We start from the raw sequence: 21,895 nt of genomic DNA, 5'->3' as shown, positions 1-21,895 counted from the left end.
TCTGTTCTAATGACATTTGGCATTCTTTCTACTTTTGTCTTGCTGCTCAGCGGGCTTACGAAAATGGTTTTTTAATGTTTCTTAAGTTTTATTTAATTATGCAGCTATTCAAATTAATATTTTTATGGCTTCACACCACGGAAGCAAGTTGACATTTTGGGTAAAGTAGCCATATTGCAACAAAATTGTTGATTTTATGAGTACGCCTATTTTTAGCACGCAAATAGAAAAGAGTTTTTTAATTTATCCAATAATTTTGTAGAGCTATGAATTTAATTACACGTATTGTCATTGAGCGTTGAGAGTTTCGATGACTCTTCTACGCGCTTCTCATCAATCGGAGTCAAGGGCCCTTCTCAATTATTTTAGTTAAGCGACTAGTTTATGTTTCTTTTATTTGGTGCTCGTGTAAACGTTTCAGGTTTCATGTTTCACGTTTCACGCAAGACCGTGTACCTAATTAAAAAGAGCTAATATATATGCTAATTTAATCTGCGATATTTCAGTCAATTTGTTCACACCGCCTGTCATGTTCGGAACTGGAAATTCTATTTTCGGACCACAATTGGCAAACAACAGAAGTCTTTTTACGCCGAGTGATGGGTAGAAATGTCAGAGACCTCACCGAGGCATATTAAACGCACCATAGAGCGAGACGCGCAGTGAATCATAAAGTAAATAAATAAGTGCGACGCTCTCGGTGACCGATTTGTTGAGGGACAGCAACGCATCCGCTAGATACTCACTGGGTTGTCCGAGAGTCTGGTCGGCGTTTCAGATTCAGCTTTTGCTTCTGCAGCGCTTTTGATTGTGATTTTGTTTATGTGCCGCATTTTTCTGTTGAAAGACTAAACACACAGACGCTCCGTTGTCACCGCATTGCTGCAAAAATTAGCGTGCCTATATGGAATATCAGTCGCACTTATCACATTTCTTGACTTGGACTTACCCCGGCCAGTGGGGTGAGTCAGTTGTTGAGGTAAGCCATGTCTCTTTTAATATTTTGTCCGTTGTCCAACCATTAGTCACTGCAACGCCCAGGCGGCCCTCTTCTAATCCTCTAATACCCACCAATTCGCCTGGCTTGACCAAGTGTTTGATCTCCGTGCTCGGGTTCTAAGTAGCAAACCCGTACTCGTACCAATCACCGACTCCCATATACAGAAGACATCGTGACACCTCCGCCGCTTTCCCCTTTTTCAAAAATGTGACAATCAAATCGGCTGTTCGAAGTCCGGAGACGGAATACTGAGAAAAATAATGCCAATGTTTAAACTCTACATGTGTTGATCTGATGTTGTACAATCTCGTATTTAAAAAAGCGATTGAAGTAAAAATAACAATAAAATTTCTCCGCGTGTACAATTCGTTTTAATTTTGAAATGAAACACGCGTATGTCACAATCATACAGAAATGAAAAAATAAAGAGTTTAATATATATCGTGCTGTTTCTTTTCGGTTTATGAATCAATTAATACGGGTATGGGTGCCGGGCAATCGAGTGCTGAAATACTGAATGAAATGCTGAACTTGTGCGCCCCTCCGTCTGGTTAAGTGTTTGTTCGTGTTCTAGAGCTCTTGTCGGCAAAGTTGAGAGCAGGTTGGATGGTTGGATCGATAAATTCACTCGAATCGCTGGGGTCTCTATTAATTGGTGCGAACCCAGAACTTTTTGGACCAACCTCTGGAGCTGCAGATGTGGAGATCAGCGTGGGTATGTTAGAGCCGCCTTCAATCCCCCAATTGAACTGCCCCCAGTGAAAAAGTCAAGATAATTAATTCTTTTAAGACACATAATCTTTTATTTGAATAGTTTCTTGCTCTTTTTGTGGTTTGGTATGGTTTGGTTGTGTTTCGTTTTCGAATTTATTAGCAGCTTGGCTGGAATATACCGGATTTGACTTGCATCAGCCACCAATAGTTGCTTTTCTTTTCGGATTAAAAGCTAATTTGTCACATTGAACTTGGTTTGGTTTTACACTTGCTTTTTGCGCTTACATCGAATGGTTTAGCGAATGACAGTTGAATAAATTTGAAAAAATATCACTATTTAGTACAGTATGTATACACACATAAGCTTGTATATAGTATAACTATTAATACATGTTTTAAGTTATTTTTAATGCATTTCGAAATTACATTCTTGGTTGCCCCCTTGCTCAACATCACAATAATTGGTTTTGAAATATTTCCTTTGTCCGACACACATGCATGAATATTTATAGATATTTCCTATGCACACACTCTTTATAAAATATAAACTTTAGAAATATAAATTCGAGGTTGTTTTGTGTTGTGTGAGTGTTGCTTTTGTTGCCTTTTTGTGCAGCCAAGGGAAATCAACGCAGGAGAACTTAAGGTATAAAGCTTTCTGGCCTGCAGCTTAGTAAAGCAAACGATACAAATGCCAGGGGCAATCGAACATTTTCCATGCATTATGCATGGGCCGTGCCGATGGCTCCGACCTTTGACCTATTGCCGCCATCCATCTCGCACTTTAAATTATATCTAATGAGGTATTTAGCTGCACGCAATGCCCGCGGTGTTCTAAAAAGCAAATTGACTTAATGGCCCAATAGCCGTTGGCTAACCAAAGGCTAACTAACTGCTGACTGACATTCTGGCCAACTGGAAAGCCAACTGTGCACTGGCCAAAATGCATTTTCAATATGAAAATGCCGCCTGCAACAGTCGCTCCAGTTGGCCAGGTGGAAAAGCACTGCTCGGCACTAGGTGCTCGGTTTAAGACTACTCGGCTCTACAACTTAAACTCTAGAATACACATATGCTTTGCACATTGACTTAATTAACTTATGAATTGAATGTATGCGTCTCTTCTTGTTTAGCCAGAATGTTTTTGGAGTTAAAGCTTTGCGGCGTGGATGTCTAATAAATATTTACAATTGTTTCAATAAATAATAAACTAGTGGGGAAGTTCGAATAAGCTGTGCTGTCTTTGCTATTTTCCTGTGATTTCATCTGAGTAAAAACATTAAATGTTCATATGCAAGTTGCTTAGGTACATTGATTACGATCTCAACTTGGCTTGGCTTGGTTCCACTTTTCAGTTTGATATCCACCCTAAGATTATAACTCCCATCACTCTCAATCTTTGTTAATTTGACTTGTACACAGTTTTCTATTTTTTAAAAGGTACTTTGTTTTGTTTTTTTTTTTTTTTTTGTTACTTTAAAGCATCTCAAACTTTCTAGTTTGACTTTCTTTGTGGTTTCGTTTTTTGGCATGAGAAGCTTCTAGGACAGCATGATCTGGTCTTAAAACTCAAATTCAAACAGTTGTCTTTGTTAATTGCTAGACTTACAAATTACGAATACTGTTTTTAGAATTCTTCAGCAAGCAAGTTTAGTGTTTGTTTACCTTCCTAAATGTATAGTTATCATAACCCCCCGTTTAGACCTCAGTGGGCAAACTCTGGCTCTGGCAGCCCGCCTGCAGTTTCTTGGAGCTGCGGAAGAACATGTCGAAGAGCCTGGCGCGCCGATTCTGGAACTTTTGGGGCATGGTTGGTGTTATAGCTATGTGCTCCACGATGGTGATGCCCCTCTGCAGTTTGGGGCGCTGCGGTCGTGTGGGCGGTGGAGCCACTGCCACAGTGGGGGGTGGTGTTGCCGGTGGCTGCTCATCGGAGTCCGCTGAGCCCCTGGCGCCACCGAAATTGATGATGGTGCTGCAGCTGCTGTTGGGCCTTAACGTCAAGGTCGTATGCACCGGCACTTGACTGACCAGTGAGCTCTGGGGGGTGAGGTACTTGCAGCTGTTGCTGCTGTACTGCGACAACTTGCTGCTGTTGCGCTGCAATTGTGCACCACTTGCAGCAGGACCCGCGGTGCCATTGGTCTTTACACTGCTGCTGCAGTTGCGCTGCAGGCCCGACGACGAATCCAGACCAAACAGCCGCTTGACTCCTCGCCTCACCCTCTTGTTCCTGTAGGCGAAGATGAATGGCGAACTGAGATTGGCCAGCAGGATCATGAAGATGGCCAGCTGGGAGGATCCGCCAAAATTGGCAGCCGACAGTCGCGATTGCAGGAGTACCAGCAGTCCGAAGGGCAGGTACGAGACCACAAACATCACCACCACCAGGATGCTGATGCGGGCGGCTCTCGACTCCTCACGGTATTTGAACAGCGAACTGGCGTTGCTCAAACGGTGTCGCAAGGAGCTCATGTAACTCAGAGCCTTGGGGGAGGCATGAATGGCGGGAATCTGGAGGGCGTGGCCGTGTTGCTGGTGGCGCGGCGAACTGAAGTGCGGGTGATGTTGCTGGTGATGATGATGCTGCTGCTGCTGCTGATGTTGCAGGTGCAACTGCTGCTGCTGCTGCCGCTGGGCGTGACCCAAAAGATGCGGGGAACCACACTCCTCACTGAGCGAGTCCTGGCGCAGTTCCGTGTACTTGTGGAGATTGGGCGAACTGTGCACCTGACGAATGCCCTGCAGGCGATTCGTTTCCCTCAGATCCTGCGAAGAAGTGCCCAACAGGGGCAGCTGTCTGGCGGAGTAGTTCCTCTTGATCTCACCACTGGCTGTTTGCAGAGTCAGCATAATGTTCTGATTTCTATCGGACAGGGAGTGCTCCTGTACGGGCATCAGCTGAACTCCGGTTCCACTTTCCGCATCTGAGCCACCATCATCCGAGATGGTGGGCAGAAGTACTTTCGCGGCCGAGTCCCTACGGAGACAACTGGGCGAACTCCTCGGCTGTTGGCGCTGATCAATTTGCATTTGCAGACCGCCCAGGCCCAAGCTGCTGTTGCCGCCATGCGAACTGGCCGAGGATATGGAATGCCGATGAACACACAAGCTATTGGAGAACTGATTGGCCTGAGCCGCCTGCTGGCCAGCCGTCAGATTCAAGGCGCTCTGCAGCAGCGGCGAAGAGCCGTTCTGGCGCATTCGCAACCCATTTCCGCGCGCCTCACTGAATATCCTCCAGTACATGCCGCACACGAATCCGAAGGGCAGGAGGATGATCACGATGAAGTAGACACTGGCGTACACCACTCCGAAAATACTATTGGTGCTGCTGATGTTGAAGTACGTGACTGCCAGCCGTCGCTGTCTGCTGAACAGGGCGTCCGCCTCAAAGTCCAAAACTCGGAAGGCGGAAAGGGCTCCAAAGAGTATGCCCACCACCCAGGTGAGTGCTATGAAGATCCAGGTTTTCACGCCCGAAATGCGACTGTGGTAGCGCAGAGGATCCGTAACAGCGCACCAGGTGTCCCCCACCACGAGCAGCACTGCCAGAGCTCCCAGCGCAGCTGTCATGTCTATGGACCAACATCTCAGTTGGACGGGCGGCAAAATGGGAGCCTCCGTGGGTGAACTCTCAAAGGCCGAGAGGTTCTCTTCGTGGGTCTCGGTTTCCGTGATGACAAAGCCACCATCTCCGCGCTCATCGATGGTCAACTCACGACAGTAGGTGGCATTGCACTTGAAGAAGGTCTCCACCGTATCGCCGTTTTCGCTAATGTTCTTACGCACCACCACGCCATCCTGCTCCACCAGCTGGCCATTGCGACGAAGTATCACCTGATGGTTGCCCGGCTTCGAGAAGAACTCCAGGGTCTCGGCGTTGGAAGTGGATATCTCCGCTGACTTGCCCGGCAGTCCCAGGAACAAAGTGGGGGCCAAGATGCAGCAGCCAATGAGATTGATGGCCAGCAGGTTGATCGTGAAGCGATTGGCGGTGGTCCTCAAGCCAGGCGTTATCCAAAAGGCACACAGCGCCAGCAGGTTTATCAGGAACGAGACGAGCAGCAGGGCCAGGATCAGGAGGTCTATGGCCATTCTTTATGCTGTTTTTCGATTACCACACATCACTTTACAGTTTCACAGTCACTTATGGCCTTTTATTGAATTTGGCTTTTCGGTTTTGTTTTGGCTCTGCTTATGACACAAATTTCACTCGGTATATCCGCTGTCTCTCGTCTCTTCACATTTGCAGCCAAATATTTTCGGTTTTTTGTTTAATATCTTTTTCTGTTCAGTATTGTATGCGGTTTGTTTCTTGCGAACGCTTGCTAATTTCCGTGCGAGATTTGTAAAAAACAATTTCTTTTTTGCTCTCAAGCAGTTGCTTTTCCACTTGTGTTTATTATGATTTTTCGTGTCTTGTCAATTGTCTCTTCACTCAATTTTGTTCGCCGTGTATTTATCACGCGCACCGATCGGACGAGCACGATCTTCACTCCGAAGCGTTCCAAGCACAACTGTCGTGAGCGGTCGCCCCAACGCCTCCAAATATACGCGTCTGCTCACCAGGCGGGTGCGAGCGAAACGGAGCAACGCCAGCGCGAGAACGGCGAGCGAAATGAGCGATCCGGAGAGCCACGAGTGGTCGATGTTGCTGCGGTTGCTGTTGTTGCTGCCACTGCCGTGATTTGCGATTCCCACGCTCCGACTTTGAAATTATGTTGCTGCAAGTGGCCGCTGCGCTGTTGCCAGCCGGTCTTTATCACTAGTGGTTGTTGTTGCTGCTGCTGCTGCTGCTACAGTTGTTGCTGCTGCCGCTCCAAGTGCTGCTGTTGTTGCTGCTGTTGTCCTAGTTCAGTGCAGCAGCAACACAAATTGTATAATCTGTTTCTTTTTTGCAATGCCAATTGCCGCCGCTTCACTTTTGCTCTGTATTACATCACTGGCTCAATGTTATAGCTGCTGCTCGTGCTTTTCCATTTTCCAAGACACATTTTCTTCTGGCTTCTGCACAATTTCCAATGTGCAACACAACGGCGTCCGCGCTCTATTTTCTTAACCATAAAAATTGCATTTTTATTAGGCCGACTGCTGCTGCGAAATAAACAACAACAACAACAGCTGATGAAATTCCCACCGTCGGGCGCCAGCTGCAAGAAAAGAGCGAGAGAGAGAGGAAAAATCCAAATTAGAGCGAGACGGCGCTTGGGGAGATATGTCCGTAAGATAAGGCACGGTTTTATTATTGTTGTTTTGATTGTGAAATTAAAAGCAAATAGAAATAAACGCTGGACCAAGATGATACAGCAGATTTAATCCCCGGCTACCAAAACCCGCTCGACAATGACTCAGAAAACATAACAACTCAATTTCGCAAACTTAAAAATCGGCACGCTCCCGGAATGAAAATATACAAATTGGTTATCGCAAGTTTTGCGATAAGAAATAAATCCAGTTTTTTTTTTTCCTCCCTGGGAACTGTCCAGAAGTTCGTCATGGGTACTTATAGTCAATTACCTTAAATCGCATTGGAACCACACCCACTCAGCCCTACACGCCCGCTTCACATGAAGGCTCTTGATTATAGTTAACTGTCTTTTTATAACTACGCATTATCCCCTGAAGTCGGTACACAAATCGGTCGGCGATCAGGCGCTTACAACATGACCGGAGAATCGACTCTAATGAGCTCATCGCAAATTCTACTCGGTTCCCAGTAGTCATTAAAAGTTTGGGGCATCAAGCCAAAAGTCAATGCCACAAGGAAAGTTTTTGGTTTTTTTTTTTTTGTTTTGTTTGAGATATTTTCTTGGAAAATATGCAAAAAAAATATTTCATGTTGAATGTTAATGTTTATCTTAAATTCCACTATCATTTCTCTATATTTCCATGAAATTTCTAAATAATATATATGACATTTATTTGTAGCAGTGCATTTCATCATCGTTACAGTTCTATGGAACACACGAGCCGAATATTTTTTCTGTGAACACGCGACCGGAGACTGTGAAAAATCAACAGAAAAGCAATTTTCTTCTGGGCAATTTTTTTTGTGTCAGGTCTGAGCGGCGTTTGCATGCCCTACTTACGCCAGGAGATATATATTTATTAATAGCTGGCGATGTCCGCCAACGAGTCGTGAAAATGCCAGAAGATGCGAAATGAATGATTGCCGATAAAGATGGCGCGTTTAATTGCTGATTTGCCCCCAGAAGCATCACGACGAGATTTATGTATTCAAATTATGCAATGTCTTAATTAAAATATATTTATAGGTCTTTGTCTTCGGATTATAATAGATAAGGATCAAAAGAAATGTTAATTTAATTAATTACATTCTAATTTTCTTTTTCTATCGAATTTTATCGACCACTAATCTCCCCTACGAACTCAAACATCCGCCCCCAACACAAAGTCTTATCAATGTGGAGCTCGATCAACGTCCACCAGCCATCGATCATATGGCAACATGCCCGAACTTTTACATTTAACTAAAACCCATCCGAGCGGAACGGAACATCCATCCATCTACGGCGTGTGACGCTGAGTCAATAAGACCCCGACTAATTCATATTTACTTTGGGCCGATCTAAAGATCTCTCTGTGGACATTATCTATGGCATTTTAAAGTGTGAAAGCGATCTTTTAGCGGCATTTTAGGGGTGTGAATTTAACGCTCGTTTTAACGCTTCGCCCTTCGGCTGAAATAGCGGGTTGTGGGGTGAGGGTGAAGTGAACTCAAATTAAATCAAGGCGGAGCTTCCATTTGCCAGACTATTATCTAAGGAAGGAAGTGTGGCTTTGATTACTTATTGATAGTGGAACACAAAAGGCAATTCGCTGTTGATCAAATACGAGTGCAGGTGCTGATAATGCCCATATGGGCACTCATTGTTCGCATTTCAGAGGGAATCGCAGTAGAATTCACTTTGTGCTCAAATTAAGAGTTTCCGCACGCATGCAGACTCTGGGATTCCACGAATTTGATTTATTTCATGGGGTAGAATATACATATCTGTGATTTAAGATCAAAGCCACATTGCCGACTGGCATTTCTGTCGTCGGAGTTCTTTTTTCGCTTTTAATTTAAACGTGCATGTCTGCTGCACTTTAAACTATTCAGTGAGTTTGTTATCTAATATTAATTGATTTTAATGAAAGTGCCACTATGAAAAGTTAGCAAGATCTCAAATAATTCTAACTGACATCCCATAGATTGCATCCAGTGAATGCAGCATGTATATATTTAATCTATTTAAACAATTAGTCATATATATTTCTACCCTTAATTCGGCCCTGTTGCCAACAATGTTTTATGGTCGGCGACAATTGCATCGAGATTTGTCTGGACAGGTGTTTGCTGTTCCGTCTGGGGGTGTGTATACCTTACCCACACCTAGCTATCCGATTGCGAGTGTCTTTGGGGTCGAGTTCCGAGTATCCGAGTATCTGAGCTCGGCTGTTTGATCGCCGTCCGATGATCGGGTTAAGAATTTGCACCGGCTGGATAATGCGCTCATTTGCATGACTCGACGGAAAGATAAACTTAAAACATGAGTAAACGTAAGCGGGACCGTAGTTCGCTACTCTGAAAAAATACCCGGGAACAAAGTGCCAGTGATATTTATATGTTTACTGCCCGGCCAATAACTTATTCACCCTGCTGACCAACTGAGGAGGCTGGTCTTTCGACCATCGCTGGGGGGACTCACAGGGCACGTGATCTGGTTAATCGAGGAGCATGAATAACATGGAGTCCGAGATAAAGCCAAAACAGAGTGATTCCCAGGCCAGCACAAAGAGTCGAACCATCTGAGCCAGTCTATGTAAAAGCCGGTTTTTTAATGCTTTTGTTTCGACTTCGAACCTTATTTCGCGCTTAAATGTGACGTCACTCTTGACGTGGGCTTTTTTGTATGCATTTCGAGTGCTCGACTCTGAAAAATATTTAAATAAAGTTTTTGCACTCGCAAACGGACTTCAGGCAGCCCCACAAGACAGAGCACGTGTTTATCGGGAAATTGAAGCACTTAAGCCCCATAAGACCATAAAAATTCATATAAATGATATTTAACCCATATTTGTTGCCGAACTGATAATTTCATATGTCCACTCCAAATTGGGTGCGATTTTCATCATGTGCAGCGCACAGAAAATGATTTCTTTCTTTTCACAAGATTAAGTGTGCTTTGCGTTGAGAATTACCATCAGAATGGTGGTAATTATAACAAATTTGTGAATACTTTATCACAAAACAGGGTACAAAAGTGGTTATGCATTTTTGATCTCCCGTAAAGCTAAAAATTATTGTTTTATGGTCTGTCGCGCCTACACGTGTATGCATTCCCTCAATACCAAAAATGGAAAACTTAATGCGATAGGGACAGGCCCTGACTGAAGCAAAGCCATTAATTTACCGGACCATATGCAGTCGAGACATATACTTTTGGTCATCATGAAGCCGCATGTCCTTGAGCTGGTTAAAGGCCAGGTCCGGCTAGTAATGAGTTGCCATGTTGCCGAGCCCATCGAGTCATTTGATTGCATCGCCCAAATGGGGAAATTATCTCGAACCAATTTCGGTTGAGCTATGGGGCTTTTCATTGAGGTGAAGACCTGATAAGAACTTTGTGGCAATGTCAACAAGTTGAACACATTTTTGGGGTTTTAGGGTGGAGTGCAATTGCAGCAATGCATTTAATGCTTTAGCTTACTTTGTCAAATTTTCTGATATCAGATTGCGAACTTGCGATATTAGTTTATTACTTCCTGTCACCACATATAATACTTGCATTATTTTAGGATTCCTTCAAAAGAAATGAAAAGCTAAATACAATGTTGACGTGTCATATTTTTTGAGATACACAAATGGTCAATAAATCAACATTTTGTGGCGGCTGCTCGCTTTTCTGACATTTTAAAATAACATTAGCTACTTTTACACATATGTACATATATTGTATTTTTGCCGTAGAGCAGAGTGATTTCCGCAATAATGGGCCGTGCCGCGCAAAGGCGCTAATTTGTTTCACACTTAGCCAAAGTTTTGAGTGGCTCCTCCCCTAAGTAGGCAGTTTTATAATAATATTTAGCCCTGGTATATCTGCTAATTGACGGCGGAACCGCTGCCCTTTTAAGAAACGAACAGGTGAGACAGGCGGCATGACGAATCCACTTAAATATATATTATTTGTTGAATAACGCGAAATATTGACAGTTTCCGTTGCCTGATAAGATTACGTTTCGGGCAAACAGTTTTAATAGACAATCAGGGAGTTGAGCTTGGCTTCGGTAAATCCAAATTCAATTAGCTTTGACCAACAGATCCTACTTTCCCGCCCGCCCTGATGCGATTATGCCAATATGGGAATATGTGTGTATACAGATATTCGCCTTCTTTTATCCGCTTATAATTGAATCAAATGCGGTGCAAAGGGGGAATGGCTATAACGAAAGCGAAAGCAAAAAAGCAAATATTGGCAGAACTTTTTATCTGAGCCATGTAACTCAGTTGCCCCCCTCCGAGTTTTTCCACTTCGCCGGGGATTTACCCTACATTACGCAGTATCGATGCCCATAAGTATGATAAACTTTCCACCACAAAAAAACACAGTTTCCATAACGAATTGAAGTAGCGCTCAAAGCCATTTGTTGGCAACTTTTTCATGTATCTGTCGGAACGCATTAATATATTGTTTTTGCGGTTGGCGGAATGCAAATTAAAGAAGAATACGATTTAATTGTGAACATGACCAGCGCAAAAAAAACAGCTCATAAGGCAAACAAACCATTAAAGCCAACTCAGACACTCTCTGTATTAGTTCTAGTAGCAAACTTTTCCATTAACTCGTTAACTCTCTGTGTAACAACAATAGGCCGATGGCAAAACAAGTTAACATCGTTTTCTCCGCCGATGTCGTCTGGCTGTCATCAATTCAGTGTCTGGCCCCTGGTGACGTTTTTTCTCGAATGGAAAAATTGATAATGCAAAAAAACTAAAAAAAAAAAAACCGTTGAGCTAAAGTCCACATAAATTAGGTATGTAAATGCTGAGATAGTCGCGTGTGGTTAATTCGACGCGACTCTATCTACGCGAAATATAAGTAATAACTGCGCAGCGTAACGGTTTAAATGCTTGGCTAATCTTGACCTCGAATCGAAATCGTTTGTCCGATGTCAAACCGAGTGCAGATTCAGAATTCAATCAGTATCGATTTCCCAGCAGCAGCAGCAGCATTAAGAACAAAGAGCAGACAAATTGCGTTGAATTCAATTAAAAACTTATGAATTGGAGGGCGCTTGTCACTGCTGCATGTTGTGGAAAACAAGTGAAAAACCCTTCTCCAACTAATACAATCAATTACCAAGTTATGCTGGTCTGCAGTGTAATTAGTTAACTCAGTGCACCTCGTCTCAATTACGCCTGGGAAACTTCAACTTCGGCCCGTAAGGTGGTGGCGCACTGCATCTTCGAGCAAAGCAGGCCAATCCGTCGACATTAATAATCCTCTTGTGGCTGCTCCTGAATAATCGAGAAACTTACCCCAACACGACCCCTTGTTCCTTCGATTATAATTATTTGTGGGCTGCTCTGGGTGTTAACACGGTTGGTTCCGATAATTCCGATGTGGTAATGCCCCCCGTTCGGGACTCGAATTCATGCAAAGCTGGGCCAGTTCAATGCACTGGCGTCACATTTCAGATTCATAGCCGCCCAAACATCAAATTACCCGACGAACAGTTCATCATAACAAGAGCACAGTGAGCACTGGCTGGAGTGAACTATTGGGTTTACTCCTTAACTTGAAGCCATCCTTCCAGTTTAATAGGGAATGAAAAAATTTTAAATCTTCAAAGTTTTAGATCTTCTGGATTCATTTTAGCGGGTGTCTACTTTACGGTCCAAAATCCGCACATGTACGGGCCCCACGGCTATGGCCACCATTAACTGCATATATAGCCATGCCACAAGGCTCTTGGCTCGCTTTAGTTTCGTTTCGTCCTGGCTGTTGACATTTTAGTGGTCCTCGAACTTAAATTGAGTTTTGAGGTTTGCCTTTGTCACACAAGTTAATGGATGATGGGTCCCAACTAATTGGCAGTTTTATTTGTCTTATCATGACCCAATTCTTTTCGAAGGCGAGGTCGCCATTGAGAATGAGGCCTACGTTGTTTTCCCTCGTTCTGACATGGCCTTTTCCCATGAGGAGAGGGAAATGTATTTGGGTCTAGTTGATAATTTATTGAGAGACATGTGGGAAATTCAACTCGAAATAGTTTTCCTCGAATGTCTGTGTTTGGCCTTAGCCAAGACCCGCGACCATGTCAAGAAATCGCCATGATTGACACCTTTTGCGTATGGAACACAAACAAGAGTAGGAAAAAGCATTTGGCAATGCCATGTAGCTTTCATGCAATATGTCGAAAATCGAAAAGAGTTATTGAACGTTAATTATAAATTCCAATACCATCAATATGTGCGGAAACTAACGAGGTATGTCCTTGCCGATCTGCCGAGGCGGTTCACCTTAGATAAGACAAGCTCTTGCGATCACGTGGCTGTTATCATATTCAAATTTCAGTTAATTAGTTATAGTTTTTGATTGATGAATATGGTGTCAAAGCTATGCCGAAAATCCAAATCAACTGTGCTCAAAAAACCCCCTAAATCTAAGCATTTAAATGCTACTTTATTGCCATTTAAATAAAACGAAAAGACTTCCAAAATGGAAAATCAATAGAATTTTTCTGAAAATTAGCATAGTATATGGTGAAATCTTTTACGCCTTTTCTCCTGCCAAAAGAACATATTACACATCTTATCGCTCGTATTTTTGCTATCACGCATGTATCTTGTCACGCAGCTGATAAGTATCTTTTTTACTTTTGTGCAAGCATCTTGCCAATGATATCATCATTGCGTTTCCTACAAATAAAATGTTGTAGCCTAGGTTGGGAATACAAAAGCAATTTTGAATATAATATATACAATTTAATTAAATAACAACGTAAACAATGGAAAAATTCAAATCCAAAATCAGTGCGGTACCTTCGACAGACATTTGGTTTATGACCCTCTCGATGAAAGTGTTTTTGTCTGGTGTACGAGTTCCCCAGTGACTTTCCACCATAAAGCAATAAAAAGTTTAAGGCCGCATTATTACCCACAAACCCGAATACTGGCAGTTTGCATTCGCCAGTCATCTTGGATCATTCAGGAACTGATACCCGAAGGCTGACAGTAATTTGGCGTTCGGTGCATTCGACTTGTCAGATAGCTTTATCTAGATACAAGCGATTCAAGAGCTTATCAGTCAAGTGATAAAGTCACCTAAAAGGGCCGGAGAGCGGACAGTAAAATTATGAACTTTAAGTAAATATTTGCCCGACTCTATTTGGTTGCTACTTGTCTAGTCGGAGACTTTGGGGTTCCGCCCTTCACCGAGTCCACACCCATCCATCCAAGCACCATAATGACCTAGATGTCTGGCGCTAAATCGGGCAGAGATTACGATTTGTGCTTTTATCAGGGCATTCTCAGAATGTGACAAGAAGGTGTGGCAGGCGAAGTCATTAATTAAACTTACAATTGCTGCACTTAAATCTGCTCATTTCGAGTGGGGGTAGGTAGTGTCCATGGATTGGCAGTTTGGTCTTTTCTTAATTAAAACTCATTTACATTAACGAGTGTGTTCGGCTAACCGAACCGTTTAGTTTTATTGGCCTAAATAATATCGTTCAGTTTAACGCACCAGCGGCACGCTAGGCCATCCACTACCCCAGCCCCCTGATTTAATACATATACTTATTGTAGGGCAGTACAGCTGGCAGCCGGAGGCCTTTTGTGAAGTGAACTTCATACAAAATGTAGCACAGAAAAAAATATGTATCTGATTGTATATATAAAGCGTATGGAAAATTACCGTGATGAAGAATATCATATCTTACATTATGCTAAAGTATATCACGACTTATTTAATGTTGTATACTAGTATATATGTTTTTATCAGTGCATTATAATAAGAAAAAATTTATTCTTATTTTTAGCATTTGCATTCAATTAAGTTAGAAGGTCGAGATCTAAAAAAACAAATGAATGATCACTTTTCTTGCGGTGTAGTTAAATATATATACATATATTTGTATAAACAAACCAAAATCGGACAGGTAAATCAGTTTAACAAAAAGTATGTCTATATTTTATGATTTTATAATTGCTCCGCCTGCAGTTGGTGCGACCTCTTGGCGGTTTTACCTCAGCTATTAATAGCTGCCCTCTTGATTCCGAGGAATGATTATGAAAAAAAACCAGCACCACCTCAAGGCCATCGAGTGGCGTAAATCTTGCATGAAAATCGTGTAAAAGAAAAGTTCCAGCCAGATAAGCGGGTTAATGCTCTACGGCAGGCACTCGGCTGCTTCTAGAAAAACTTGCATTTCCCTTGCAAATCAGTTTTGTAACAACCGACTTGGTTCGATATAAACTGGTCATAAAATTACATACTAAGAGTTTCCCCATCAGCCAGTTGGCTGGAAACGGTAATTGGAATATGAATTGCATTTTGTTAATGAACATTAATTGCAACCAAGTCAATAAAAGCTTGTCATTGGTCCAAACTTAAATGTTCTGGTTATGGCCAACAACCTATTGGCCAAGAAATGGCCTGTCACATATAAATCTTGCAACAATTGAAGGACACATCAAGTTTATTAAATATTTTTGGAGTATTCATTTCAGTTAGCCCAACTAAGATTATTATTTTTCTACCGCTCTATTTTCAACTGTTTAATTGCTCTGAAAACAAACACAGAAGCAACAATCAATTGCATTTTATTTGAAGTCCCAACTTTGCAGCTTAGAACTTTTGTATACAAATGTATAGAAAATATCCATTAAGCTGCCCACTCGATGTATATAAAACCGAAAAATAGATGTTGAACTTGTAAGTCGTTAGTGACTTGAACTTGTTTACAGATAGTTGGCTCGTCGTACTTGCTGTTATTTTTGGCTTTTGGGGGTTTGGGCTGCGCCATCGTTACGCTAAAGTTACTTATTTACACGTGCGGTCTTGCACTTCGTTTGCATCGACCATAAAAACGTTGGCTTCTTGGCATCAAAGCCAACTACCATGTTGCAAAAAATCGAAAATAATAATTGCCTTAATTATTGGCGGTGGTTAATGTAATCGCTTTCTGTGGTTGCCGGCGGTATGGCGTTTCTAACGAAAGTTGAGGGTTCATTGAACCGGGTTCTAAGCGAACTGGTTGCCAGTTTGGCTTCAGGTTGCCCACCTGGCGACCCCTCCGCTGATAATTGCCATTGTTGTGGTCACAAAATGCAATCGTGTTGAAAATTGCAAGGTTGCAAAAAAAAATCAAGATAGATAGATAAATTCGGAAATCCGAAGCTCCAATACCCTTGCAGGTGTTTTATATATCGAATTAATGCCGATCAAGAATATATATATTCTATTTGGCCGTATATGTCTCGATTACCATGTTGCAAACTTCTGTCACCAATCAATATACCTTTTGCAAGGGTATAAAAAGAGGCATTACAAGCAGTCACTGAAACGCCATAGAAAACCAAGCGCTCAACGAAATTATCTTAAACTGTTTGAGTAAAGTCCCATAGCCTCGCAGACTTTGACCGATGACGTAGGTAGAATTTTTTAATGATGCCCTCGGATCAAATATAATCGCTATAGATTCACGATCATGTTTATTCATACACCTTCTGTGGTTCTAATGGACCCTAATGGGTGATATTTACTCCGGATATTGACAAGGCGGATCCGACTAGAACTTTCGAATGAACCCATTGTTAGGTATTTACTAACCCGTTTCAATCTGGGGAAGAACCGAAGGAAATGAAGTGCAGAGCACTGAACGGTGCAAATAAATAGTTTGTTTATACGAATGACACAATTCTTATAATTGCTCTACAGGCGTAGATGATAACATACCAATGGTTTTTTTTTCAGATTACTGACTCTGAAACAAATAAAATGTTCTCTTTAGCTAGTTGTAAAAATCGTTTAAAAGAAATCAAATTTGTAACGCATTAGTCGCAATCCTCAGTGCGAAATGGCTTCGAGTCTCCAATTACTCGAATTCAACCGAATTATTCACTTCAGTTGTTTGTACTTTGTTTTCACTTATTTATTTTCTTTTGGTTTGTTGGGCCAATGGTACGTGCCAAAGCATATCGCAAGGGAATTTATATTTCATATTTTTCAATGAAAAACAAATTATATAAAATGGTAAAACGCCAACCAACCGCGGAGCGATGAATATCAAATGTCTTTTCATTCCGGCGAACAAGTGTTTGCATTGTAAACGAACAAAATACGGACAATTGCTGACCAGTGGAACCGATAAAGTTAACACCTTTAAGCCAAAGGCGAAAACCAAAACCAACACCAAGGAAAAGTACATGAAAAGTGAAAAAAAACACAATGCGCAGACAAGATAATCGAACAATTTCGCAAACACGAGTTCCGTCAGTCAACTGACACTTTTTCGTGTCCAATTCAAAAGGGGGGGAAAGCTCCATCGGTCTGGGGGTGCCAGGAATGGGGCATGTGGCCTGGTGAAAATCGATATGACATCAAGGAATGTTGTATGAGGGACAGTGCAGTGGTGGCACCAAAGACATCCGCATCCGTGATAGATGAGGCCAACTTTGACACACATAAAGCCTCAAAGGTAATGCCAAATCACTTGGCCCTGATTAGAAAGTGGCCAGTGGCTTATCTCGCGATAAATTCAGCCACAACCTTACCGAAAACGTGAGATAAGTATTTCCGTCGGTTAGTTGGCCATTGGCAGGCGGCCAAAAAACGAAAATACAATTTATTTTTTCTAATGAATGAACTAATACGTTACGTATACTGCGAGTCTTTGAATGAGTTCTCTGGCAGAGGAGGAAATATTGCCTACGCACAGCGTGAGTTAATAGGCAGCGCACAGCACGGCGTATACGTAATATGCGCATTGAAAAAAGTTTCAGCGAGTTTGCACATTCAAATTCATTCATTTATTTGTCGTAAATCAGAAGCTAAGAATAGACAAGAAGTGACGTCTTCATTTTTGTGTTGTAAATCATTAAAAATGTTGTGTATAAATATAAAAGTAAAATTGAGTTTCTTTAAATATACTGTGGCAGCACTTCAATGCAAAATTGTCTTGCATTTATTTTAAACAAGTTTTGAAAAATGAACCATAGAAGCCTAGACACCTTCCACCACAATTCTTGAAGCTCACTTTTTCGCTTTAAGGAACGTGAGAACGTTTGACGTGAACTTTATGAAGAAAAACGACTTTCTGGGAACCCACTCCCGTTGACCCATTTTCCAGCTCCTATTTCCGTTTTCCCCCTTTGAAAGCAGGAAAGCATGTGGGTAAGTGTGTTGGCCTAGCCATAAAGCAAAATATACGAAAAGAAGATATTGCCCATATATTGTGTGTGCGTACTAAAACGTCTATATAGCCACAACATTTTGTTTATCGAACAAACACATAACGTCATTTGGCCCCATGCTCGGACGGAGAACTGAATGGCTGACTTTGTGTGCTCCTCGCATGATTAGCAATTTCAAAAAGTTGACACTTAGCTGACGCATGAGGCGCCTCCCTCCTCTGATTTTTCCATATAGCCAGGGTCCAGAGACCACAGTCAATGCAGCTGATTGGAAAAGCAATTAGAACTGAAGCCATTCGAACGAGGTTGCGATGCAAAGAGGCATTATCGAACGGGAGAAGCGGGATTAAACTGGAAGATTTATGACCCGGCCAGCTTGGCCATCAAAATTTATGGCAATGAAAATAAACAATTTTCGCTCTCGAGAAAAAATAAATGGAGGGAAGTGTTAAGTAGCATATAACTAAGCGTTTAATATATATGCGAGGCATAACATGTTTGGCATGTGGATCCCGAGAGCTGCAATCTCGATGGATCCCCTGCCCACAAAACACCGCAATCGAGTGGCTGGTGGCTTCAAGTGGCTTCAGTTTATGGCACCTCTTGGCTGGCGCATTAATATATCATCATAAACAGAGTCCAGCTAGGAAATATGAGCCATTGGCGTCTCCAGTTCTGAGCTCAGCTGAAGTGCAGTGAGAGTGGAACGCCATTAAATGTGCAAGCTGAGCGAAAAGATTGCACTTCAAAGGCACTGCAATTCTTATTTTGACATTTATGAGCAGCGAGGGACCATGAAACTGGGGGTTTGTCTATCTGCGCACTAGAGTATGTGGCAAAAACTGTTGGCCTTTGATAAGCAGGGAGCGTTACTCATCTCCCTCCAAGACGTTATCGTCTGAACGTTTATCTTTTAAACCACAGCGGAACAATGGTCAAGAAATCCATCACGCCATCCATCACCATATACAGTAAGTTATAACTGTGTTCATTAGAGCAGTATTAAGGCTGAAAGACACTTAGCGATTTCCCTAGTGGCAAATGAATAAAATTAAGCCAGACATATTTTTGATGAACTTTGCGACCTTTACCACTTGGGTCGAACAAGAGAACCCTTAGCAATTATTTTCCGTTGTAGTTCCTCAAACTTGCAATCCGCATGGCAACAGCAGCGAAAATGGCACGGAAAGTGTTCGACTTGCGGAAAAACTTCAGAGGCGCTCGGAATGTTTAGCCATTTAAACCGAAGAAACTCAATAGGCGCCACTTGACAATAGTGCTTATTGAGAGGTGGAGGGGCACAATAAATAAATAAGAGGAAGTGCTCGATGGCATCTCCAATAATAATAGTACTCCGGCACAAGGGAACCCTTCATTCAGTCAATAATATGTATTTATGAATGCCCCACTCAATGCCAGCCGCACCGCTTTTCCTGCCCAGCAAATGCCACGGCAGGATTTGTGGCCCAAAGTTGATTATTACATCAGAGTGCTAATCAAAAGTTGCAATTTGAGCCGAAACAATGAGGCTTTATGTAACTTTTTTCGGATTCAACTGTCGGGAGAAATTCACAAAATTTCGTAGCCAAGAGGCCGTGTGAGTGTGAGTGTGTGTGCACGTGCCCCCAAAATAACTATGATTTTCGACAGAAACTCGCACAAACAAACACGCCAATATAGTGAGGAGCACATATGTGTGAGGAAAACTGATTGAAATTTCGGGCAGAACAAAGCTGGAAGCTGTTATTTTAGCCTTGATGGGTGGGAAAATTTGAGACAAGCCGGAAGTTAAATACTCTTTTTCATCCTTTATATGGATAATTAATTATGGAATAAAAACAGGGTTTAAGCCAACAATTTTTGCTCTATTGCTTACTCAAAAATTGTAGGAACAATTATTTAAGAATTTTATGTATACGAATTTTTAAAATAATATTGAAAAGCATACGCTTCACAAAAGCTAACGAACTAATAATTTATTGGCAATCGGCTTTTATTGCCTCAGGTATCATTTACTCTACTCTGCCTTCCGTGGGATTAAAAATCATTTATTCAGTTCTCTTGAAAATGGTAATTCATTCAAGGATGCTTTCAGCATAAAATAGCCCAAAGTTAATCACACTAAGAAAGAGATTTTTAAATTCAAATTGTGCACTTCTCAGCTTCGATTAGAGTATCCATTGGCCTATTGACCTTTTACGTTATTCTATTCCTACCATTTTCGTTTCCTATTGGGAATTGTTGGCAATTGCTTACCCTTCTGGCAGGATCCCCTCGCTCTCCTTCTCAATGAAATTAGCTTCAGCCAAGCGGATGGCAACGACAATGCGACAACGTCCTTGACATTGCGGGCAGGAAAGCTGCAATATAAACAGGAAAATAACTATTTAATATTCAGCCCCGGGTAGGAAGATGGGAAAAATATGGAAAATGCGAGTCATCGTCTTGTGCCTGCTATTGACTTATTAACATTTCATGCGATTCAAACAGACAATGAAAACCTAACAATAAACAATAATTTTCCTAAATAGTTGTGTCAATAAAATGGGGAAATATTTTTCCAGCCCCCATGGAAACAGCAATAATATCTTTATTGTCAGTTGCAGCTTAAGTGTCGATGTATATTGTATCTCTATATATTTTTGGGCGTTTCTGGGTCGAACCCTACTCAATATTCCCTTGGCATATCAATTGGTCGAAAGGTGGTAGGTTTTATACGCCCTCATGTGACAAAGAAGTTGGTCAAAGTCAGAAAGGTTGCCGGCCATAAATCAATGATTTTGCCCTGAAAAGGACACTGATTACTCGACCTATGGCACCGGCGGTGGCAGAGTTCAAGTTATGTCAGCCAATGCTCAACAAAAGACGCATTGAACTCGGTGGTGGATGATCAGTTGCTCTGCCCAGATTTGTCAAAGGCAAATTGTGAAGTTCGAATTTCTTACCTGTCGACTTTTGAGAAAGCATTTTGAGTGCCTCCATTTAAGTCGATTAGTGAAATTGTTTGTTGCCCTTTGGCAGCTGACTGAATTTCTGGATGTGTCTGTCTGTCTGCATCAGATGGCAACTCGAATCAATTGAGGCAAACTTCGACGATGCCAAAGTTCAAAAAGTGCCACTCAGCGTGCCCCCTGCCCTTTGCCCTCAGGCTATTCAACGTTGCCAAAATATTTTCAGTCCGCTGACTTGCGTAAGTTTGTATGCGGAATGAAGATTGACAGCTTAATGTATTTTCGCGCTTATACGATCTCGAACATAGCCGCTGCGCATCCGTCTTTTGTTGGCTAATTTTCCGTCTTGTGGCACGCAAATTTCGCATTTCTCGGCCTTAAGTGCAACAATTAGCAAATTAAATACAACTTTCCCATGAGTCCAGCTCACACTCTTTTTACTTTCTAGCAACTCTGACACTGAAAGTCAATTAAGAAAAGTTTCTGTTGTCCGAGGGCTAGTTGGTTTCCAAAAAGCATTCTTTAATAAGAAACAAATAAGAGACATTCTTAATTCAATACTTTCTCGTTGGAAAAAACTTGAAAATCCAAATAAAGTATAAAATAAAATTTTAAATTTTCCATCTCAGAAAGAAATTAATTTATTTTGTCCATTGCCAGTACAGACGAATAAAATCGATTGGTATTATTTAATACCCAGACAGCAAACTTTTCCAGCCAGCTTTCTATTACTCTTCTTTTAAATGACAAATCAAATCGACTGATATCATTTTTAATTGAGAATAGTTAAGGTCTCTGAGTCCA

General features: G+C 41.9%; 1 protein-coding gene across 1 annotated transcript in view; it reads right to left on the bottom strand.

Moving 5' to 3' along the window:
• Positions 1 to 1,776: 1,776 nt before the first annotated feature.
• LOC27206843 overlaps positions 1,777 to 21,895 on the bottom strand; it is a 33,909-nt gene continuing 13,790 nt past the window's right edge. Inside the window, exons 2-3 of the mRNA XM_039294678.2 lie at positions 20,397 to 20,500; positions 1,777 to 6,867 (exon numbers count right to left, since the gene is read on the bottom strand). Of these exons, the coding sequence (XP_039150612.1) occupies positions 3,413 to 5,812 (2,400 nt within the window). The 5' untranslated portion in view covers positions 5,813 to 6,867; positions 20,397 to 20,500 and the 3' untranslated portion in view covers positions 1,777 to 3,412. The remainder of the gene's footprint in view (positions 6,868 to 20,396; positions 20,501 to 21,895) is intronic.

This window comes from Drosophila simulans, chromosome 3R (genome assembly GCF_016746395.2).
Source record: "Drosophila simulans strain w501 chromosome 3R, Prin_Dsim_3.1, whole genome shotgun sequence".
In the NCBI taxonomy this organism is placed as follows: domain Eukaryota; kingdom Metazoa; phylum Arthropoda; class Insecta; order Diptera; family Drosophilidae; genus Drosophila; species Drosophila simulans.
The sequence above is the reverse complement of the archived record's forward strand: the minus strand, read 5'-3'. Positions and strand labels throughout refer to the sequence as shown.